Below are 25,572 nucleotides of genomic sequence, written 5' to 3'. Positions count from 1 at the left end.
ATTTTGTATTTTTATTTGGTTATCCAAACAAAAATTGGAAATTTAAAAAACGGACCAGGAGCCGAATTTGATTTTGATTTTGAACTTGACCCATTTGTGTGCCCCGGAAGTTACTGATTTGTTTATTCTTGGTGGGTTTCTGTTGCGCGGGAGTTCACTGCAGTGTTATCTACACAGTCTGTATTGCTGTAGGCTTTGGATGGAGTTGAGGATGGAGAGTTTTATCTTGTTCAGAGGAACTAAACGCGTTGCAGTGAAAGAAGACGATATGACAACAGAAAAAATCGGCAGGATCTTTCAGGTGTTTGTCTAACGTTCCGTAGCTAAATGTCATATTTAGTTAATACCTTCAAAAAGATCTTTAATTAGGCCAGAATGTGGTTCCAGTCCGGCCATGCTGCCTACAGCAATACAGACTGTGTAGATAACACTGCAGTGAACTCCCGCGCAACAGAAACCCACCAAGAATAAACAAATCAGTAACTTCCAGGGCACACAAATGGGTCAAGTTCAAAATCAAAATCAAATTCGGCTCCTGGTCCGTTTTTTAAATTTCCAATTTTTGTTTGGATAACCAAATAAAAATACAAAATACAAGCCGTTATTCGTTTTTTGGTATTATATTCAAAAACGAAAAAACGAAAAAACGAATTGGTTTTTTAATTTTCCGATTTTGATTCTCAATTGAATATCAAATGAACGAATGATACACGGATTACCAACAACAAACAAATCCATGAGTTTTAAATTACTTAAATCACTGAGACGCCGAATAAAATCATTTAAATAGTTTACTGATGAAAATGTTGCATCCATGATATCTAATTGAAGATGCATTAGAGTACAGTACTAGAGACACTTCAAACTAGATTCAAAAACATTTCCACCCACTGAAATCATACTGAACACTTCACACTTCTTTTATCCTTAAATTCAGTTTCTATATATAAAACTATCCTTTCTAAAGAATCATTAAAAAGAGTAGTCTTAAAGCTGAATTATAGGGTAATTCATATTTTTTGCTCCTAGACTCCACCTACAGTCAGGAAGTGTATTCTGTGCTTTGAGCCACACTTAAAGAAAGATGCACTACAATGCATTACATGCATTTCTGGACAAGCTGAGAAATACAGGATAAAATATGTCTCCGTTTATGCAGCACTACCAAGTTCTTAAGTCCTGTCCACTTCCCCAAAGTTACATAGTGCAGTCAGCAGTCTGCCTGACATTACAACTGACGTGTTAAAGTAAAAAAAATATATATAAAAATTAAAATTTAAACATTTATATTTATATGTATTATTGTAATATCATGGAGCAAATTTACCTGTACTAGCCTTGGGAAAGTACTCTATCTATATTCATGCATTCACATATCCCACAGGTCACTGAAGTATTCAACTTCTATGGGACTTGAAAAAAGTCATGGGACACCATACCATTTCCTGTCCCATGACTTTTGGCAGGTCAGTGTATTTTAGCCCAATGTTAATGTGTGTATACCACAGTTGTGCAATATCAATAAAAAACATGTAGTACTTTAAATCTACCTGATTAAACTCAGCACATAAATGTAATATTTTTCCCCAAAATCGCTGCCTTTTAATTTACTTAAATGTACAGTTTTTTACACTATAAGGTGCACCTAAAATCCTTTCATTTTCCCATAAATTGACAGTTCGCCGTATAATTCAGTGTACCTTATGTATAAATACTACCAGTCAGCTATTAAAGAGCAGTAAAGCCACTCTGATGAAGTACAGAGTTATACAGGGGTTTCGGTTTAGTTCCTCCAGGACCGAAACTGGAGCAGCATAAGCATTAGCTGCTAAACGCACTAAACGCTAGATCTATATCTAGCTAATTGTCACCCAGGCTTACCAGAACATTCAGGGTTCCTCAATGTAGCACTATAGGGTGCTACAGCGCTACTAGCACTAAGCTTGCTAGTAATGCTGCTGCACCTAGCTAATGCTAATGCTAATGCTGCTGCACCTAGCCTTAGTGTAAATCTGGAAATCTAAGGTTACTGTAAATAAACGGAAGCTCTTTACTCATCCAAATAAACATGAGAGTTTTCTCAATGTGTTTTTTTTTTTTTGGAATTACAGTTTTGTTTACGTAGCTTAGCTTTACTTAATTACCCCCCCCCCCCCCCCCACCACCCAGCAGTGAGACCTGCTGATTCAGAAGTAAAACATGACGACACCCTTGTTTCTTACTAGAGTCGCTTAAAATCTGCCTTTTAATCCGGTGCACCTTATAGTGCGAAAAATACGAATTAAATCAAACCAATCAGAAGTGCTTTGTGTTTTAGCGTATATACAGTAACTCATGTGAAAACAATACACAATACAGTGTGATATATCCTGCAGCTGGTAATACATCTCAATGCCTTGTGCGCACCTAATACAACCTAATGCGTCTTCTTCAGCCTGATCAGCTGGGTGTTTTAAACATGTATCATCAGGTTTCTCAGGATGAGGGTTCGGCGTCGGCGGTTACGTTGGCTTTACGATGAAAGCCGGTGTTCTGCTGCTGAACGAATTCAGCATAGGCTCCTTTTTTCTGCAGCAGCTCGTCGTGAGTGCCCTGCTCCACCACCTCGCCAGCCCGCAGGAAGATCACGTTATCAGCCAGCTCCACTCCACTCATCCTGTGGGTGATGAGGAGGATGGTGCGCTCGCTCGATTTATTCAGCAGAGCCTGGTGCACCTGAGATACACAGACACATAAAGTTATGTACATATCTGTTTTTAAATGGTCAAGGGTATCGTATTTGTTGCACTATACGGAGTACATAAAATCCTTTAATTTTCCCAAAAATTGACAGAGTTCCTTATAATCCGATGCACCTTATGTATGAATTCTACCAGTCAGGTATTGAGGAGCAGTACAGCCACTCAGCCACTCAGTTCAGTGATATATATTGTGAGTTTTCAATAAAGTTTCTCCAGTACTAAGGCTGGAAGCAGCAGCATTAGCATTAGCCGCTAAAACAAGCTACTTGTGACAAACCGCTAGCTGACAGTGCCCTGGGGTACTGGAACACTCGTAGTTTTTCACTCTGGTGCTATCGTGGGCATTTACGTTTCGTTAGCGCTGCAGTTAGTAGCTAATGCTAATGCTGCTGCACCCAGCCTTAGTGCTGGAGAAACTTCACTGAAAACAAACCCTTAGACAAAATATTGGATATTTAAGCTTACTGTAAATAAATGTAAGCACCTTACTCACCAAAATAAACAGTTTTCAGGAGATAAATTTGCGTAGATTAACATCCAGCACTCGTTTGACTTTTTTTTTTTTACAGTAAAGTTAGATGTCCAGATTTACCTTAAGGCTAGCAAGACAGAGCTACACTGAGGAACCCTGAGTGTTCCGGTAAACCAAGGTGATATAAGCTAGCGGTTCGTCCCACGTAGCTTGTTTTAACATGTTAAACGGAAAGGCTAACTAGCGCTTAGCATGGTAATTGCTAATGCTGCTCCAGCAGTGCTAGCCAGGGTTAGCGGCAGGCTACAGTCCGATAATACTCACCTCTGAACAGCAAAATAGGTAGCGCATAGCGCAGTTAGCAGCTAATGCTAATACTGCTCCAGTCTAGAGTTACAGTGCGGAAGAATTCAACTATAAAACTAAACTATAACGCTACACTTTAGTGGAGTGGCTTTAATACTACTTACAACCTGACTGGTAGAATTCATTCATATGGCGCACCAGATTATAAGGTGCATTGACGATTTCTGGAAAAATTAAAGTATTTTAGAGAAGGTGCTGATTACATCTGGCCAAGGTATCTGGTTATAAGGCAGTAAGTCCAAACACCACAGCGATACAAAACCAATACACAGAAGAAAAATGGTAATATAAAAAGAAATAAATACAAATAAACTAACTGACCCTAGGCCGGGTCGTAACACAGGAATAACACAGTTAGACTAATTTATGTGTTTTCTGACACTTTATGGCAAAACTTGTCAATTTTAATGATAGATGAAAATACAACAAAATAAGTCAGAGAAGAAATTGGTGTTGTTACTATATGCAGTTTATATGATATGATTTGATAATGTCTTACCATATGCACATTCCTATCATCCAGGTCACTGGTAGCATCATCCAGAACGAGGATCTGTGGCTTATGGATTAAAGCTCTCGCTATGGCTATCCTCTGTTTCTGACCTCCAGATACTTTATTACCCTTTTCTCCAGCATCTGTAACAAACACACACACACACACACTGTTATATCTGTTATTACTAGGCTTAACAGCCCTGACTAATAGCAGAATGCAGTGAAAAACTAAAGAAGCCATACTACTGTATGTTTGCGCACTATAAGGCACATCGAATTATAAAACACTGTCTCAATAAACTGTTTTCTGGTCTATTTTCATACATAAAGTGCACCAGATTATAAGATGCATTGAGCGACACTAGTAAGGAACAGGGGTGTCGCCATGTTTTACGTCTAAGTAAACGCTAAGTTAAGTAAACAAAACTTTAATTCTTAAGTCAAACAAGTGTTGGATGTTAATCTACACAGATTTCTCTCCTAAAAACAGTTTATTTGGGAGAGTAAAGCGCTATAATTTATTTACACTAAGCTTACACTAAGCTTAGATAAGGCTGGGTGCAGCAGCATTAGCATTAGCGGCTAACCGCCAGCGCTAGTAAATGTTGCCCGGCAACGCTGAGTGTTCTGGTAAGCCAGGGTGACATTTAGCTAGCAGTTAGTGCCCCATAATTTCTTTTAACAAGTTAAACACACAGACTACAGTCCGCAATATACTCACCTCTGATTGGCTAAAGAGCTAGTGCTGCAGAAATAAACTAAAACTCATGTTTCAGTGGAGATGCTTTACTGCTCCTTAATACCCAACTGGTAAAATTCATACACAAGGCGCACCAGAATAAAAGGCACACAGTCAAGTTTGGGGAAAATAATAGGATTTAAAATTAAAGGATGGCTGATGCACCATAGTATGATTACTGAATGATCAGCTCACCGGTGTCGTAGCCATTTGGAAAACCATTGATGAACTCGTGAGCGCTGGCCAGTCTTGCAGCTTTCTCCACTTCTTCATCCGAGGCGTTCTCTCTGCCGTATTTGATGTTCTCCTTGATGGAGCGAGCAAACAGCACTGGCTCCTGGGACACCACGCTAATCTGAACAGGAGGTGAAACGATTTTAATAAAATGTATATCAATAAAAATGTAATATCGGAAATATATAGAGCTATCCCCAGAAGCTTTTAAAAATATAATATATACTGCTTTTTTATTATTATTTTTATCTAATAATAGAAGATCACCAGTTACGTAACTATGTAGCATTTCATAAAACAAGACGTATTCACTTAAAACCTGTCCAACCAACTAAAGCCCTGCCAATATAATTGGGAGATTGCTGTTTTAAATCCTGGTTATGCAGCTCTGGTCATGCAGCTCTGAGAGAGCACAATTGGCCTTGCTCTCTCTGGGTGGGTACAGTAGATGGCGCTCTTTCCCCTCATCACTCCTAGGGTATCAGAATCGAGTCGCTGCACTTTCCTCCAAGTGTTAGCGCTGTGATGCTACTCGGCAATGCTGCATCAACAGCAGTTCAAAAAGAAACGATGGCTGACTTTACATGTTTATTGTTGATGTAAACCTGGATAGTATTTTAAACTACTAACAAAAACAAAAATCAATAAAACAGAGTGAAAATAACAAACAAAACCAGTACAGCTGTCAAACTCAGAACTTAGATTTGAACTTAATCGATTAATTTGAACTGTAGTGTTTTGCGATATACTGCTTTGAAGTCCATATCAAAACTAAACATGCCATGTGACTTTCCTAAAACAGATTTCATTACGTCATATAGATTTCTTTTGGTACAAGCCTAAGAAAATGCAAGCAGTTGGTCTGAGCAGCACATTTTGAAATAACATACTAGACACAGGTGTGAACACTGATGACAGGGCGGGGCTAGAGTGGAGACAACAGAGAAAACAGAGCCATGTGCTAAAGAGAACATGGAAGGGAAAACAACCCAAACAGACTGACTGGTGTAGACAGAAAATACAGACTAATTAGGAACAGACAATTGCCAAAGTGTGTCAGTCGTTACCTTCTCATGCAGGTATTCATCCTTGTAGTTCACCAGCTTCTCCTCATCCAGTAGGATCTCACCCCCCTGGGGCTGGTAAAACCTCTCCAGCAGCCGGACGATGGTGCTCTTCCCTGCGTCTGCTGGACCCACCAGGGCAGTGACCTTTCCCGGCTCCAGCTCCAGATTAACACCCTGAATACAATCAGACGATCGGTTATACACTTTGATAAAACTTAATCTTCACCAAACAATTCTGCACTATTATATATATAGACTAACTATTATATAAAATCTGGAACAATAAACAGCTTTTTATACCCCCAGTCATGTGAGTTAGTCACAAACTGCTTCTACTGCAGAAGACTTTATTAGTACTGCTTACTGTTTTATCCTTCTGTTGGCCCATTCCAACTTCTTCTAAATGAATTAATATTTATCATTAAACGGCACAAAGTCAACTATGTGTTCTATGTTCTACTGGAAATAAAATATGGGACAATAAAATGTATTAATCATTGCATTCTGTTTATATTTGCATTTATTTTCATATTAACGTTCAACTGTACTAGAAAAGTAATTAAGAAAATGTGAATTATATCATTAAAAAATAATGTATCATAACATTTTCAAACATTTCATTTTCATGATACATACAATAAACTGGCATACTGACTGAATAGGCTGGTAACCTATTTTATTACTCGTTTGCTGGGGCAGTCCTGATGAGAGCTAGTTCCATCAGCACATTTTCAATGGTCTTTGCGGTGACTGCATTTGAGGATACTTTCAAAGTTCTTGAAGTGTTTCAGAATGACTGACCCTCATTTCTTTAAGTATTTTTTTATTTACTATTTAGTTGAGTAGTTCTTGCTTCTCATAATCTGGATTAGAACATATATAGCTATATAGCTATATAGCTATATATATATATATATATACTCAAATATAGCTATTCACTGTATACCTGTAACTCTACCTCTTCACTACTTTACAACTGATGCTCTCAAACATATTAAGAGACAAGAAATTCAAGTAATTAACTCTTGATGAGTTCAGCACAGCTGTTAACTGAAAGCCTGAATTCCTGGTGACTCTTCCTCATAAAACTGACTAAGAAAATCCAGCCAAGATGTGAAAAGCTGTCCCTATGTAAGCAAGAAGTGCTACTTTGAAGAATCTACAATATAAAACCTAATCTGTTTTTTGTCTACTAAACAATTCCATATGTTTTTCCTTATAGTTTGAATTAATGCCATATTAATCTACAATGCACAAGATTTTAAAATAATCAAAAAACACGTTCAAACATCCAAACTGTGTGTATGGAGTTGCAGTTATTAAAGCATTGGTCATTGTATGACTGGCTAAAATACTGTTCTCTGTTATATATGTGAACAAACATTAAAATAAACACAGTAGACAATATCACGATTACTAAATATTATTGAGGTGATGTCCATTTATTGTATGATAAGTCAATAATGTAATTATTGTGACAGGCCTAATATTGATATACACGTTTCACTTCATTCATAAGGTTATGGTGGGAGAGTCACCCTACCTTGAGAATATTTTCGTTAGCCCTGGTGGGATAGGCGAAGGTGACGTTGTTGAAGCGTACGTGTCCCTTGAGTTTCTCAGGAGCTAAAGAGCCCTCAGGAGGAATATCCGGCTGTCTCTCCACATACTCAAAGATCTTCTCTGAGGCTCCAATAGCCTTCTTCACTCGAGGGTAGTATGACATCAGAGCCTGCAAATACAACACACAGCAAATCAGTAACCACCTACACGCTGCAGGCAGAAGACTAACCTGCTAAACACAGCAGAATAAAAAACATTTTTAATTTATTTGTTGTAGAAACTGTTTCTACTGGATTCGGAAGCAGTTTTAAAACCATTACTTCGAATTCATCCCAAAACTTGGATGGAGCTCCATCATTCCAGAGAATAAAGTTATATAGCTCAATACTTACTCCTTTATAGCCTGTGCCTGGCATTATGTAAGATGTTGATAGGTTCACGTTTATTATTCCTTAGAGTCCTATTGTATTGGACAAAAAAACTAGAGACCACTTAAAAATGATTAATTTCTTTGATTTTACCGAATTAAAAACCTCTGGAATATTATCAAGAGGAAGATGGATGATCACAAGCCATCAAACCAAACTGAACTGCTTGAATTTTTGCACCAGGAGTGGCACTCTTACAACACTTCATGCTTCCCTCTGATGACGACTTTTATGGATATGTGGATTTCATTTTCCAACAGGACTTGGCACACTGCCCACACTGCCAAAAGTACCAATTGTTTTTGTATAATATTCAAATTTTCTGAGACACTGATTTTTATGGGTTTTCATTGGCTGTAAGCCATAATCATCAACAATAAAATAAATAAACATTTAAAATAGATCACTCTGTGTGTTTAATACATCTATATTATATATTTCATGTTTTGCATTTCAAACTAAATTACTGAATAAAGCAACTTTTTAATGATATTCTAAGTTTTGAGTTTTGAGCTATTAAATTGACTGTGGGGGAAGTTCTCTGCTGCATTGCTGTTAGCCAATCAGAAGCGATATATTTGCATGTATGAATATTCATGAGCAAGAGCCAAAGCCTGTCTTTTTTCAGAGACCAATAGTTCAGTGATCTTCAGCAGAGATTAATAGAAACACTGGAGCACTTTTCTTCACAGAAAATGGCTCACATGGCATTAATTTATACTAGAGACCACAAAAACAATGGAATGAGTCATTTAAGAAAGTTTTGTCTCTCCCTAAATACCAGTACAATTTTTTTCAATGGAGAGTCATGTGTATAATCCTCCTTAAGCAAAACACTGTTAGCAACACATATAAAAATGTGACTAAAACATTCTTTACCTCAATGGCTGAGTTAAACTGGAGTTCATAAAGCACAAAAGACACAAGGTCACCACTGCTGACATCATTTCCTGCCACCAGCTGCCCCCCATAGTACAGGATGCTGACCTTCAAGGCCAGAGACGACATCTGATCAAAGAGAAGGAAGAGAAGAGAAGCAGAGAACAGCAGATTAAAGACAGAGGCTGGAGTCAACTTCGCAAAGGAATGTGTAAGCTGAATATATAGCAAAATACTTAATTAACTTATCAAAGATACAGGGGTTGGACAATGAAACTGAAACACCTGTCATTTTAGTGTTGGAGGTTTAATCATGGCTAAATTGGAGCAGCCTGGTGGCCAATCTTCATTAATTGCACATTATTGCACCAGTAAGAGCAGAGTGTGAAGGTTCAATTAGCAGGGTAAGAGCACAGTTCTGCTCTAAATATTGCAATGCACACAACATTATGGGTGACATACCAGAGTTCAAAAGAGGACAAATTGTTGGTGCACGTCTTGCTGGAGCATCTGTGACCAAGACAGCAAGTCTTTGTGATGTATCAAGAGCCACGGTATCCAGGGTAATGTCAGCATACCACCAAGAAGGACCAACCACATCCAACAGGATTAACTGTGGACGCTGTAAGAGGAAGCTGTCTGAAAGGGATGTTCGGGTGCTAACCCGGATTGTATCCAAAAAAACATAAAACCACGGCTGATCAAATCACGCAGAATTCAATGTGCACCTCAACTCTCCTGTTTCCACCAGAACTGTCCGTCACCACAATCAATTATTGTGCTCTAAAACCAGGTGTTTCAGTTTCATTGTCCAACCCCTCTATATTTCCCCATATGTAAACAGATACAGAGGAGCATCTTACGCTGTTGGTCCAGGTGGAGGCAGCGTAGGCAGCAGCTTCCACCTTGTTGAGGGAGTAGGTGTGCTCCAGACACTTCCTGTACCTCTCCGTCTCTCCATCCTCGTTTGCAAAGCTCCTCACAGTCTTCATGGAGGAGAACGTCTCTGTAGCCACACTGTTGGCCTCAGCGAGAGAGTCCTGCACTTTTACAGAGTGTTTCTGAGAGGACGAAAAAATTAAGATATTAACTCAAATATTCACTATTCACTGTATACCTGTAACTCTAACTCTTCAGTACTTTACAACTGATGCTCTCAAACATTAAGAGATAAGAAATCCAAGTAATTAACTCTTGATGAGTTCAGCACAGCTGTTAACTGAAAGCCTGAATTCCTGGTGACTCTTTCTCATAAAACTGACTGAGAAAATCCAGCCAAGATGTGAAAAGCTGTCCCTATGTAAGCAAGAAGTGCTACTTTGAAGAATCTACAATATAAAACATAATCTGTTTTTTGTCTACTAAACAATTCCATATGTTTTTCCTTATAGTTTGAATTAATGCCATATTAATCTACAATGCACAAGATTTTAAAATAATCAAAAAACACGTTCAAACATCCAAACTGTGTGTATGGAGTTGCAGTTATTAAAGCATTGGTCATTGTATGACTGGCTAAAATACTGTTCTCTGTTATATATGTGAACAAACATTAAAATAAACACAGTAGACAATATAACGATTACTAAATATTATTGAGGTGATGTCCATTTATTGTATGATAAGTCAATAATGTAATTATTGTGACAGGCCTAATATTGATATACACGTTTCACTACATTCATGAGTTCAGCACAGCTGTTAACTGAAAGCCTGAATTCCAGGTGACTCTACCTCATAAATCTGACTGAGAAAATCCAGCCAAGATGTGCAAAAACTGTCTTTATCTAAATAAGAGAATCTAAACTATTGACTGGTACTGTATTTTGGGATATTCAGAACTTATTTGTTTGCTTTTGCCATTACAGCTATATTATGTATCAGCTGAATATCAGCATCACTGACTGCAAAAGGAGGCTGGAAAACTCCTGCTGAACTATGAAACTTTGTTGGAGCTGCAGAACTGTGCAACACTTAGAGTTGTATTACTATATTGGTAATTTTATTATATTACTGATTTTGCTATTTATTACTGCAATGTATCACAAAAGTGAGAACACCCCTCACCTGTCTGCAGATAATATTTATGTATACCTTTTCATTGGACACAACTGACATAATGACACTTGGAGACAATGAAAAGTAGGCTGTGTGCATCTTATATAACAGTGTAAATTTATTCTTCCCTCAAAATAACTCAGTATACAGCCATTACTGTCTACACCACCGGCAACTAAAGTGAGTACATCCCTTAGTGAAAGTTCCTGAAGTGTCAGTATTTTGTGTGGCCACCATTATTGTCCAGAATTGCCTTCATTCTCCTGGGCATGGAGTTTACCAGAGCTTAACAGGTTGCCAATGGACAGATTTTCCACTCCTTCATGACTACATCACAGAGACATATTCAAGACATTGCCCCAAAGATGCTCTATTGGGTTTAGATCTGGAGACATGCTTGGCCAGTCCATCACCTTTACCCTCAGCCTCTTCATTAAAGCAGTGGTCATGATAGATAGATAGATAGATAGATAGATAGATAGATAGATAGATAGATAGATAGATAGATAGATAGATAGATAGATAGATAGATAGATAGATAGATAGATAGATAGATAGATAGATAGATAGATAGATAGATAGATAGATAGATAGATAGATAGATAGATAGATAGATAGATAGATAGATAGATAGATAGATAGATTTCTTGGCATCCAGCAGCAGGTTACACAATACACAAAGTTAAAAAAGATAAAATATAAAATATAAAGATACATATAAATACAATCAAATAAGAAATAGAATATACAGTGTAAATGTACAGTCTTCGTGTGTGTGTGTGTAATGGAGATGGAGAATGGAGGTAGTGCAGTTGAACACAATAGACAGTGAACACCAGTTGATGTGCATAATGTGAGGATAACTGATGTCAGCCAAACAGAAAGTGCAAATACACAGTAATATAATAATTTAAATTAAATTAAGCAGTGCAAAAGATACGTAAACAGTGCAAAAGATACGTAAACAGTAGATGAATTAACTAGTGAATGAACTACTAGTGCAAAATATGGTAGAACTATAAAAAGTGTTCTAGGCATCAGCAAGTCTGAGAGTGTGTCCATAGCTGGGGGTGTGTCCATGGTGTGGCCAGAGTGGCCGGAATGAAAAAGTTTCACAGAGTCTTTAGTTTGCTGTGCTGAGAGGAGTTGAACAGTCTTATGGCCTGAGGAACAAAAGACTTTCGGAGTCTGTCTGTGGAGCAGGACTGGGACAGCAGTCTGCCGCTGAATGAGCTCCTCTGCCTGGTGATGGTGCTGTGCAGAGGGTGGTGAACATTGTCCATGATGTTCAGCAGCTTACTGAGGGCTCTCCTCTCTGCCAGTGGTGTTAAGGACTCCAGCTCTAATCCCAGCACAGAACCAGCTTTCCTCACCAGCCTGTCCAGTCGTCCAGCATCCCTCTTGCTGATGCTGCCTCCCCAACACACAACAGTGTAAAAGAGGACGCTGGCTACCACAGACTGGTAGAACATCAGGAGGAGTTTCTGGCAGATGTTGAAAGCCCTGAGCCTTCTGAGGAAGTACAGTCTGCTCTGAGCCTTCCTGTAGAGGGACATTATCATGCTGGAACACTGTCCTGCGACCCAGTTTCCGGAGGGAGGGGATCGTGCTCTGCTTTAGTATTTCGCACAGTACATATTGGAGTTCCTGTGTCCCTCAATGAAATGTACAGTAACTCCCCAACACCTGCTGCACTCATGCAGCCCCAGACCATGGCATTCCCACCACCATGCATGACTGTAGACATGACACACTTATCTTTGTACTCCTCACCTGATTGCCACCACACATGTTTCAGACCATCTGTACCAAAGTAATTAATCTTGGTCTCATCAGACCATAGGACATGGTTCCAGTAATCCATATCTGTTTGCGGGCTTACTTGCATACAGACTTCAGAAGAGGCTACCTTCTGGGGTGACAGCCATGCAGACCAATTTGATGTAGTGTGTGGCGTATGGTCTGAGCACAGGCAGGCTGACCCCCACCTCTTTAATCTCGACAGCAATGCTGACAGCACTCCTGCGCTGGACAGCATTTGGATGTGACACTGAGCATGTGCATTCAGCTTCTTTGGACGACCAACGTGAGGTCTGTTCTGAGTGTTCCCTGCTTTTTTAAAATGCAGGATGATCTTGGCCACTGTGCTGCAGCTCAGTTTCAGGGTGTTGGCAAACTTCTTGTAGCCTTGGCTATCTTCATGTAGCGCAACAATTTGTCTTTTAAGATCCTTAGAGAGTTCTTTGTCATGAAGTGCCATGTTGGAACTTTCAGTGACCAGTATGAGAGAGTGTGAGAGCTGTACTACAAAATTGGACACACCTGCTCCCTATGCATACCTGAGACCTAGTAACACTAACAAGTCACATGAAAATGCATTTTGTGGTTTCCAGACATTAACAAAGTAGGAGGAGAAATGTTAAAAGTTATGTTTCCTGATTCTGAGACTGTTTATACTTTCAGTCGCGGTTAAGACAAAGCAGCATACTCTGCCAGGATTGGATTGGCTCCTTACACATCTAAACTAAACATAATATAGTTTAAATATCAGTTGGACATACACGTCTTTTAGGGAAAACTACAATGATTTTCTATTAAAATGATCATAAAATCACTAAAATTAATAACAATAACAAAAATAGATTAATCAGCTTATCAAAAAAGTTAGATTAATCAATGAAAAAAAAACACATTTGGTGCAGCCCTACCAGCTACATAAATAAAAGTATGGATATATCTGTGTAATGTGCAGCTACAAAAATCCACATCCCAACCAGCTGTTAAACTGACCTGGTAGAACTTCCCGGTGAACTCTGGGATGATCCAGATGATGGGAAGGCCGAGGATGGTGAACGTGGTCAGGCGGACGGAGAGATACAGCATGGAGCTCAGGAGGAAGACGATGCGGCAGAAGTACCACATCAGCAGACTCAGCTCATCACTCAGGCTCTCGCTCATGGTGTTGGTGTCCGTCGTGATCCGAGACACAATCTTACCTGAAGAGGGAGCAACACAACTGATTAGCATGCACTCAATATCTACACTGTACACTATACATGGACAACAGTATTGGGACACCTGCTCATTCTTCGTTTCTTCTAAAATCAAGACTATTAAACACTGCTTTTGGATAACTTTATGCTGCTTCACTCCTGGTGCAAAAATTCAAGCAGTTCAGTTTGGTTTGATGGCTTGTGATCATTCATCTTCCTCTTTATTATATTCCAGAGGTTTTCAATTTGGTAAAATAAAAGATACTCATCGTTTTAAGTGGTCTCTAATTTTTTTCAGGGCTGTATATGACCTCTGTGGACATCCTCATTATACTGTGTGTTGGTCAGTGGGTCAATGAGGGCTGTCAAATAAATGCTTTTAATGTGAGTTTTAAGAAGCTACCAGCTGTAGCTCCCATCATGATGAGTGCTTAGATTTAACTTTTTATTTATTTTGAACTTTCTTAACCACTAAATTGGTTGTCTAAATAGGTATGGTACATTGAGCTAGTATTACATTTTATCTATATAAAAATATTTATGTAAATTTTCATTTGTGCATCAAATATCACCACTCATGACACTCATGTATCACATTGCACACTTGCATTACCTGTTTCAGTCTTATCAAAGAAGGCGATCTCCTGTTTGAGCACGCACTGGAAGACCTGGCTCTGAATGGAGGTGTGGATCAGGCTCATGGTGATGTTATAGATCAGGTCACACACAAACTCCAGCACAGCACTGCACCAAAAAAAAAACAGTGGAAATATTAAACAGCAAAATTAAAAGACAGACAAAGCACTACAAACAGTACCAGTCAAGGGTTAGAACACATCTCTTCTCATTTAATTTGTTTTCTTTCTTTTTATGATTTTTTTTACATTACAAATTTAATATTGAGGACTTAATTAAAGCTGTACAGAAATACATGTAGACTTATTTAGTAAAGAAAAAGTGTTGAACAAACCAGAATATGTTTAATACTTTATACTCTTCTAAGTAGCACATTTAGTTTTGAGGACAGATTTGCACACTCTTGGAATTGAAGGAGTTCCTGGAGGTGCTGACCAATAGCTGCTGCTTTTTCTTCACGCTGTGAAGCTCTAACTTATCCCAATTTAATCTGAAATACATTTTTAATATTATTCTACAATGTAGAAAATAAATTAGAATGAGTAGGCATGTCCAAACTTTTGACAAGTACTGTATTTTTAACTGACTATCCTGATGAAGCTCACAGCTACTGCAGAAAGGCTGGATTTTAGCTCTATCAAGAAAATAGCCATACAATCAAGCTGTGTATTGGTATTGGTGTATTAGGGGTCATTTCCAGCCGCTGTGCTGTGACCTCAGTTAAGCATTAGCTTAAAATTAGCTTTTTTTAAATTACTACTCTTAAACGTTCTAGAAATTCAGAGGATCCAGTGATATTTAGGAGGTAAATGTACACAGAATAAAACCTATAGGGTTCTGAACAAAATTATTTACCACAGAATGTGATAGAGGCCAGTTTTTGAAAAGCCCATTCAAATTTCCCATTCACTTGATCCACTAAGACACAGAACCCCAAATATGGGCATAAACAACATGGCGCAGACTACAAAATGACGACACGACTTTAGTGGTGTATTGCAAAACAAAATACTGCGATATGACAGGATTGCAATATGCTCTTACACAACTACTGTATTATAGCCAACCTGGTCTTACCTCATAACGGTCATGATGGACATGATCTTGATGGCGTTACTGAAAGCTTCAGGCTCGTCCTCCTTCATGATCCAGTCGGTTATTTTACCCGTGTAATGAGGAACAGCCATCTCCCCTAAAAGTAGAACACAAAAAGCAATAGTATTATTTTAGCAACTGTATTAAAGACAAAAATGAGTAATCATTTAACAAGATGTTTGAATACAATCTTTTTACCATTTTCCTATTTTTTTGCAAGTGAGGTTTATAAATGCTAAATATCATTGTACCATATTTTCTGCACTATAAGGAGCACTTCTTTCAATTCTTTCATTTTCCCAAAAACTGACAGGGCAGTAAAGCCACTCAGCTGAAGTACAACGTTATGCAGGAATTTCAGTGAAATTTCTCCAGCAGTAATTCTTTCGCCGTTCAGAGGCAATATAATCAGCCTGTAGCCTGCTGCTAACCCCAGCTAGCACTGCTGGAGCAGTATTAACATTAGCTACATACTGTGCTAAGCGCTAGCTCTTTTTCTGTTCAGAGGCGAGTATTATCGGAGTGTAGTCGTGTTAAAACAAGCTACGTGGGATGAACCACTACCTAATAACACCCTGACTTACTGGTGGCTTAGTGTAGCGCTGTTGGGCAGCATTATCCGCTAACTGTGGCTAGCCCTAGCAGTTAGCTAATGCTAATTCTAATGCTTCCTTAGTGGAAATCTGGAAATCTATGCTTACTGTATATCAGTGTTGTGCAGTGAATATAGTGGGTACCCCTTCTGCAACCACCTCCCATACCCCGCCGCTAGCCGACCGACGCATAGATAAATATTACAATAACTACATATTTTCTGTCTTGACTTAGTTATATTAACTTAATACATATAAACAGCCCACAAATACAGCTACAAACCACAAAAGTATACAATAGACCACAATAATCAATGCTTAATTTTCATACAAGTACAACAGTTGAACAAGATCACTCATTTGTATGCCTACAGTACGCCAGAGCAGCCAAAACATTAAGTACACACAAAAAACTCACTAGTCAGGCGGCCTATTATTGTGATTTAGTTGCACATTGAAGGACAGCCTTTAAAAAGGCTTTTTAATATGATATGACACAATATCTGTCTGATTTGCAGCCGCAATTCCATGATAGTTATCTAACTATTGAACTAATCCAGCATGAGCTCCGTTTATGACTACGCAAGGCCTTCAACCACCTTCAACACAGCGATGCTGAGAAGGGGTTAGACAGCCACGGCCCGCCCCGGAGTGAAAATCATGATTGGTTAGATTGTTCTGAGACTTTGTTAATAGATTAATTACTACACCCTCCTCAAAATGAGCAGAAGGGTCACGCAGACACACGTGGGGTAGAAGCCATTTTTAAAAGCTTTGATTGGTTAAAACTGCTGTCAGTCAGATACGAGTCCCATAGCAACTGAAAAACACAGACTAATGCTTTGAATTAGTTGCTGTTTTTTTTATTTTAGTTAATTTATAAAATAAATTCTTACACTTACAATAGCTATATATATATATATATATATATATATATATATATATATATATATATATATATATATATATATATATATATATTTCCTGATTAAAAATAAGGTAATTATTTGCATGCATTTATTGTCACCCCTTAGAAGGGCCTCACTGCACACCACTGCTGTATATAAACGGAAGTGCTTTATTCATTTTTCAGGGGATAAATCTGTGTAGATTAACATGCAGCACTCGTTTGACTTTAAAATATATATATATATATATTTTTTTTTTAAGAATTATAGTTTTGCTTACTTAGGTGCCCTACAGTGGTGAGACCTGCTGAATTAGAAGGAAAACATGGCGACACACCTGTTCCTTAGTCACATAATAATCTTAATAATCTTATAATTAAGTGCGCCTTATAGTGCGAAAAATACGGTATATTTATGCTGATGGGCGTGGTAGTCTCGAAACTGCACCATTGAAATAACAATCTGTTAAAATAAGAGCACACCTGGCTCTTAAAGGGAATGTGGGAAAGTTAAATGCCCAAAACACACCCAGGATTAATTAAGAGAATTAGTACATGCCTTTTGCACGTTTTGAGCCACACAAGGTGTACTTTTCCTGTTGTTACAATAGCAAAGACACTCCAACATGCACAGTAGTTGCACAGATAGCATAGATGTCTAAAATGTTTATGAATAATAGTAAAATGTTGACCTTGGAAGAACTCTAATAGTGAACTGAAACTAAAAGTGACACAAAACAAGTTGGGTACAATCCCACACAATCTGGGAATTCTACCTGTAACGTTCCAACCAATAGGAGAGCCCGGCTGTAAGAAGAGTCAATAACAGCAGTGCTGTGTTTTTGACTTTAAGTGAAAGTGAAACTGACACGAGTTATTTCAGATTTATGATTCTATCTGGATCTGCTTTCATTAAAATAATACAACTCATCAAGTTGTAATAGTATAAGTTACTTTAAATATTTAATCTCTTGATAAAATATCTGACTTTTCTCACTTTTGCATTGTTGCATTTTGTAGGAATATGACTCTTACTTCTAACCTATTTTTCCTTCTTTTAAGCAGGGTTAGTCTATTACATTGGCAGATATAGTTGCTTTTTATAAGCATTATTTCAGAGCTTACTTAGCCTTAGCATTTGTTTGTTTGTTTTGTTAAAAACTATCTGCCTAAATTTCACTTATATGTATGAATGTATGAGTATAATAGCTCTTCTGAGGTAAATGTATTATTAGAATAGCTCCAGTAAGGTAAATTAATGATTAGAATAGTACTGCTGAGGTAAATTTATGAATAGAATAGCTCTGCTGAGGTAAGTATTTGATTAGAATAACACGACTGAGGTACATATGAGTGGAATAGCACTGTTAAGGTAACTTTATGATTAGAATAGCACTACTGAGATCATTTTATGATTACAACAGCACTGTGGAGGTACATTCGCAATTGAAATAGAAATGCTGAGGTAAATGTATGATTATAATATCACTGCTGAGGTAAATGTATGATTAGAATAGAACTGCTGAAGTAAATGTATGTTTAAAACAAATGTATGATTGGAATAGCTCTGCTGAGGTAATTTAAGATTTGAATAGAACTGCTGACATACATGTATGATTAAAATATCACTGCTGAGGTAAACTTATGATTAGAATAGAACTGCTGACATACATGTATGATTAAAAGATCACAGCTGAGGTAAATTTATGATTAGAATAGCTCTGCTGAGGTAAATGTATGAATAGAATAGCACTGCTGAGGTAAATGTATGATTAGAATAGCTCTGCTGAAGTAAATGCATGATTAGGATAGCACTATTTAAAAGGTTTGTTTTCTTACCGAGGGAGGAGAGGATCACTAAGCTGATGATGGCGGTGAAGCGGCCGCGGTACGGCTTCACGTACCCCAGCAGTCTCTGCAGAGGGGTCTTGCCTTTCTTCTGGGTTTTTATCTTTTCCTCCGGCAGGATGGAGGGAACATATCGCTTCCACAGCAGGAGAGAGAGAGCCAGGACTGCGTAACTCTGCAGCAGCTGAAAGAGTATTCAACACTATATGAGCAAAAATAACAAAGTGCAACTTACTTTAACCCTGCTGTTATTGTAGGGGGTTAATTTGACCCCAGTCAGTGTTTAATACCTCTGAAAATAAAAGGTAAAAAAAAAAAAGTAATTACTGAAGTTTACATTTTGGATATACAGCTCTGGAAAAAAATAAGAGACCACCTAAAAATTAAAAGTTTCTTTGATTTTACCAAATTGAAAACCCCTGGTATATAATTAAGATTTTTGCACCAGGAGTAGCATAAAATTATCCAAAAGCAGTGTGTAAGACTGGTGGAGGAGAACATGATGCCAAGATAAATGAAAACTGTGATTAAAAACCAGGGTTATTCCACCAAATATTGATTTCTGAAATCAAAATCAGAGAAACTGATTAGGATGGTCTCTTATTTTTTTCCAAAACTGTATAATATGTATGCTCCTGGGAAGTCTCCCACTTTCTGAAATGTTGCCATTGGTTCTCAGTGCCAATGTATTTTTTTTTTGTGTGACAATATTATATATAGTGCAAGTAAATTAATAAATTAAATGTTCAATTGTATGGTTCTGGAATCAGAAATAATTTATCTAATCATTTTTGTTGTTGATAATTGTGCATTTAAAATGTGATTAATTGTTTAATTGAAATGGTTTCATTGTTTATTCCATTATTCAGGGCCACTCAAAAGTTTTGACACTTGCTTCCTACATAGTAAATGAATAGTGAAGTGATCCAGACTATGAAGGAACACATAATGAATCATGAAGTAACTTAAAAGTTAAACAATCCAAAATACTCTGTGAAGAAGATTTTAGATGCTCTTATCTGGGGTTAAGCTGTTAACTTGTGGTTTCTGAGGCTGGTAACTGATGAATTTATTGGAAACTATTGCTCTTTCTTTCCTGTAGCGTTCCTGATGAGTGCCAGTTCCATCATTATAATGTTTTTGATGGTCTTTTTTGTGACTGCACTTGAGGATACTTTCAAAGTTCTTGAAATTGACTTTCAGATTGATTGACCTTCATGTCTTAAAGTAATTATTCCAAGTATTTAGTACTTTAGTTTACTTTAGTTTAGTAGTTGTTGCTTTTCATAATCTGGATTAGAACATTACTCAAGTAGAGCTATTATTCACTGTATACCTGTAACTCTACCTCTTCACTACTTTACAACTGATGCTCTCAAACACTTTATTAAGAGACAAGAAATTAAAGTAATTAACTCTTGATGAGTTCAGCACAGCTGTTAACTGAAAGCCTGAATTCCAGGTGACTCTACCTCATAAAGCTGACTGAGAAAATCCAGCAGAGATGTATAAAACTGTCTCTATCTAAGCTAGAGGTAACTTTTAAGGTCAATAACTGAGTAATAAGTAATAACTCACTCACCCCCTCCCAGGTGTGCCATCCCCACAGCAGCTCCAGCGCTGAGCAGCCGCAGGTGCAGAGGAAGGTAATGTATGCAGGGTATAATAAACTGTGCACCAACACAGTCTGCACCCCCTCAGAGCTGCGCAGCCAGGCGGGGCTGCCGGGGTAAGAGAAGACTGTGAGGAGCAGCAGAGCGGCCCGGATCAGCCCCACGGCCCACAGCGTCACCCACGCCTGCTGATCCAACTGAGGGGAGAACCGAGCCCCCCCGAGAGTCCTCACCACACACACATCCACACACAGCAACACCACGAAGGAGAGATACGACGCCATCACCGCCTTCATTCCCAACCGCTCTGAAACACACAAACAGGATTTCAATGTAATATATCCATATAAGCATCCATAAAATAACAAATTCCAAAAGAAATAGTCAAATACTGCAAATATGCATTTGTGTACCAGTCCAAAAAGGTCATTTTCTTTATATAATTTATTTTCTACATTGTAGATTAAAATTAAAGACAATATAAAAGAAACAATTAAGGGACAAATATAAAATTATGCATTAAACCACAAAAAAGTGTCTTTTCTCCACATTAATCCCCTGATCTAAACCTGATCAACTGAGATGGTGATTTTTTGATGAGCTGGCACTTCAGCAACTATTGTTCAGCACCTCCAGGAAACCCAACAGGAACTCAACCATGATGTTAAACGATCCTATTTTTTTTTTAGGTCATTTGAGGCCACATTATCCCTTTCTCATAATTAGTATTGGTATATCCCCTCCTTCACTCCTCTATTCCATGATTGCCCTTTGACCTCCTTTAGGCCCTATATTAAGATGTTTTTACCTTCTATTATTTCTGTACTTCACTATTGTAAGTAGCTTTGGACAAAAGTGTCTGCTAAATGTATTGTAATGTAATGTAATGTAATGTAATATGAATAAAGGTATTTAAATTAATAAAAGGGTTAGTTTAAAGAATTATTGCACACTTTCTGTAAATCCTATAAACTTTATTTCACTTCTCAAATATAACTGTGTTCATCTGCTATATGATATATTTAACTGAAATTACTGATCTCAACAACCAATAATTTATAATCAGGAAAATCATGAAAATAATTAGGGGTGCCAAACCTTTTTCCTAAATAGTAAAAAAAAACATTTCTAAAGAATCCAACTAATATGAGAGCCCTGTATACAAATATATTACACACACAAATTAATGTGTGTTCCCTGTTTCAAAAAGTAACAGGAGTGAGCGTCAGTAACAGGAGTGAAGTCCAGTAACAGGAATGAGTATTTCCCCCTCGTTTATTGATTGATATTAATGTGAATATTGGTTAATGCAAACCACTTTTTCCAAAACTGTTTGGTTCATAATTTATCCATTTGTTTAATACTTTGCATAGTAAAAAATTTGATTAATTTCAGGTTTGGGTCTTCTTGATAAGATAAAAATGGCTGTGCGTATTTTAGAAAAATACAATGTGCATGCATATATAGTGATTATATATATATACAGTCAGAAATATAAATTATTTAAACATGCAGTAAACCATTTCTTTAAAACAAACACTTTTGCTGAGAGAAAATCAAAGGAATTAGTGAACTTGCTTTTAAACACCTTTTTAAATGTCACATGAGTTTTGGAAACAGGAAAAAAACAAGCTAATTTTTGCATCAGGAGTGGCATAAAGTTATCCAAAAGCAGTGTGTAAGACTGGTGGAGGAGAACATGATGCCAAGACGCATGATCAAAACTGTGATTAAAAAACAGGGTTATTCCACTAAACACTAATTTCTGAACTCTTAAAACATTATAAATATGAACTTGTTTTTTTTTCTTTGCATTATTTGAAGTCTGAAAGCTCTGCATCTTTTCTCATTTTCAGCAAAAAAGTGCTCTAAAAGACTTTGTATATTTTTATTTGGAATTTGGGAGAAATGTTGTCTGTAGTTTATAGAATAAAACAACAATGTTCATTTTACTCAAACATATATCTATAAATTCTATATTTATATATTAGATATACAATATATACAGTACCAGCAAAAGTTTGGACACACTTCTTCTTATTCAATGTGTTTTATTAGAAGTAAAACATTACTAGCCCAAATAGTTGTTTTAAAAAAACATTTCTAAAGAAGCCAAATAATATAAAAGCCATGTATAGAAACAGAGTAAAAATAAATAATTAATGTCTGTTCCCTGTTTTAGGTTGCTGTATGTGTTACTTTCGCTTTCACTGTTTCCTTATATGAACAAAAAAAACAACTTTGGCCTTAAAAAGTTCTTAAAATGAAAAAAGTATTATATACACTCTAAGAAATATAAGTACAGATTTGTACTTAAAAGAGTACAAAGCTTGTCGCTGGGGCTGTACCTTATATTGAGGTACAAAAAAGTACCTTTCAGTGAAAGTCCTTTTTTGTACCCATGGTTTTTGTGCCAGTATAGATTATAAAGATTATAAACATTGTCATCAACTAAAAATGGCTCAAAAACTTGATGATACAAAATTGTCTGGCTTTCAAATAAAAAAATGTGCAATTTAAATATATACTGTTCATTAGTACAGTGATGCAGAATACTGAATGTACCCTTTGGCTGGTTAAATGGTAACGTACAAATTTGTACTTATTGCTGTTAGAAATGACTTTGTACTTCAGAGGGAACAAATCTGACCCTGTAAAGACCAATATTGTACCTTTGAGGGTACAATTATAAAGAATGTACCTTCGAGTACAAAAAAGTACTCATATCGTACCTCTGTTTTTTAGAGTGTAGTCTAATTTTAAGCAGTAATACTAAGCAGTGAGGGTGCAGAGTTTAATATTTTAAAGTTTAAATGTATTAAAAATGAGTTCTTACCTTGTGAAACACCTTGAACACGGTGTTTACCTCCAGTCTAAAGGTAATATAACTCCTCTCTGAGTGAGCTGAAGGTGTTTAAGGTGTGAAAAACGCTCTCAGGGTTTAAATAAATAAATATATTAGTGTATAAAGATGTATAAAAGGCTGGAGGAGCAGCAGAACAGGCACGAGGCTGTTCAGCAGTAAAAGATCCGCAGCTGAACTAAATAACGAACCTGAAAGCGAAAGTAAAAAAACAGCCGGGAAAGTCCCGCTCTTCCCCGCGCTCTAAAACCTCTTAAAGACACATATCACCGTTAATAAGACTCACCTGAAGAAGAGACATGTTTATAATCAGGAGGATTTAATAAATAAAGCAGAGAAATCCGGATTAAACCGCGCTGTTTTCAGTCGGTCTGATCTGCTGTCCACCATTAAACTGCTACAGGAGGAGGCGCGGTGCGATTTAGCGAAACCGTGCGGCCAAACGGGGGATGTGCGCCTACAGCAGGGTTGCCAGGTACAACTTAGATATCCAGCCCAAAGTCAGTCTAAAACCAGCCCTTCAGACAGAGGTGGAAAAAGTACTGAAAAATTGTAATTAAGTAAAAGTACCTTGTACCCATCTAAAAATCTACTCGAGTAAAAGTAAAAAAGTACTCAATTTAAAATGTACTTTGAGTAAAAGTTACATAGTTACTTTTGATTATTTGATGTAAAAAAGTACAACAAATCATAAATTAAATCGTTTTTAATGAACAATTATTTCACATAATAATTTGGACCTTTCAACCAGTATTTGTCCAGACCACCCCATAAAACATTTTCAAGAATAAGTGGCAACAAGGTTTCTATGATCCATTCTTTTCTTTACTGTTAAAAAGTTATGTTCATATAGGTGACTATAAACTGTAATTTTATAGGTTTACAGGTCATTGTTATATTTTAACTTGCCATTGCTCTGCTTTAACTGCTATTTACATTTTTTTTACATTCAAAAGATTGTTTAATGATAAAAATACTTGCTACCACATGCTTTCTCAGGTTTGATGAGGAAGTTTTGAAAGCTGACAGCTCTGTCTGGCGGGGCACATTTTGTATTGCATGAGGACGTTACTGCCTCGTTATTCCACGCGCGAGCATCCGTGCGCCAGAGCATCCAAGCCAATTAATATATTTTTTAATTCAGACAATTGTTTTTTTTTCAGCATTTTATTTTTTACTCAGTAATTGGGAGTTTTCCAATGTAGCAAAGTAGATTACTTGTGTTAAAATGTACTCGAGTAAAAGTAAAATCTAAGTAAAACCTACTTTAGAAGCTTAAACTAGCCCAAAATATTAAGGGAGTTGTTATGAGTATTACTATTGACCTTAAAGTCATTAGTAATACTGTAACATTTGTGTTTTATAAATTATATTATAACAACAAAAAAAGACTTTTACTTACTCATTTCTGTTCTTGCCCCTCCTCTTTATCATTTGTTTCTCATTGACGGTCATTTCTGCTTACATTGTAATTTTTTTGTGTGTGTTTTTTTGTGACTTTTTTTGGTGGTCGTGGTAATTTTTAAAACAAGCCCAATTTGGCGGGAAAACGCAAACCTGGCAACTCTGACCTACAGGCCTGTAAATAGCAAGTGAAATGCACCAAATGCAAAAAAAAAAGAAATGCACCAAATCAACTGTAAAACTGTAATAGTTTTTAATATCTATTTACCTACTAGAAAATTAAACACTATTTAATATAGATAGATATAGGTATAGGTAGATAGATATTAAACACTATTACAGTTTTTCTCAGTTGATTTGGTTCATTTCTCACATCATGATTTACATTGGCATCACAACAAGTGCATTTCTCAAAACAGTTTAAACAGTGCAAACAGCAAAACTCAATGAAAAACATGCCAAAGCTCGTATCTCACTCACAATTCTTTGTTTTTGCCTCAACAGCAAATCTTTATTTAAATCAACTTGTCAGTGACATCAAAATGCCTAGCCTGTGTGTCAATGCCTAAGAACAAGGC

At 37.1% G+C, this 25,572-nt stretch overlaps 1 protein-coding gene across 2 annotated transcripts; it reads right to left on the bottom strand.

Annotated features, from left to right (window-relative positions):
* Nucleotides 1-775: 775 nt before the first annotated feature.
* tap1 (transporter 1, ATP-binding cassette, sub-family B (MDR/TAP)) lies at nt 776-24,015 on the bottom strand. 2 transcript variants are annotated; one of them, XM_049467571.1, is made up of 13 exons: nt 23,877-24,015; nt 20,697-21,034; nt 19,106-19,298; nt 15,749-15,863; nt 14,649-14,779; nt 13,833-14,038; nt 9,848-10,045; nt 8,985-9,113; nt 7,658-7,846; nt 6,115-6,288; nt 5,009-5,168; nt 4,079-4,215; nt 776-2,715 (listed from the first exon to the last, which is right to left on the bottom strand). In XM_049467571.1, the coding sequence occupies exons 2-13, from the start codon at nt 21,021-21,023 to the stop codon at nt 2,476-2,478; spliced, it is 2,199 nt and encodes a 732-aa protein (XP_049323528.1). In that variant the 5' UTR covers nt 21,024-21,034; nt 23,877-24,015; the 3' UTR covers nt 776-2,475. The 2 variants fall into 2 exon arrangements, with proteins under 2 accessions (XP_049323528.1, XP_049323527.1); XM_049467570.1 differs by lacking the exon at nt 23,877-24,015 and adding an exon at nt 23,564-23,794.
* Between the last annotated feature and the right edge of the window lie 1,557 nt (nt 24,016-25,572).

The sequence above is a fragment of the Astyanax mexicanus genome, chromosome 1 (genome assembly GCF_023375975.1).
Source record: "Astyanax mexicanus isolate ESR-SI-001 chromosome 1, AstMex3_surface, whole genome shotgun sequence".
Taxonomy (NCBI): domain Eukaryota; kingdom Metazoa; phylum Chordata; class Actinopteri; order Characiformes; family Acestrorhamphidae; genus Astyanax; species Astyanax mexicanus.
This window is presented reverse-complemented; position numbering and strand designations above follow the sequence as displayed.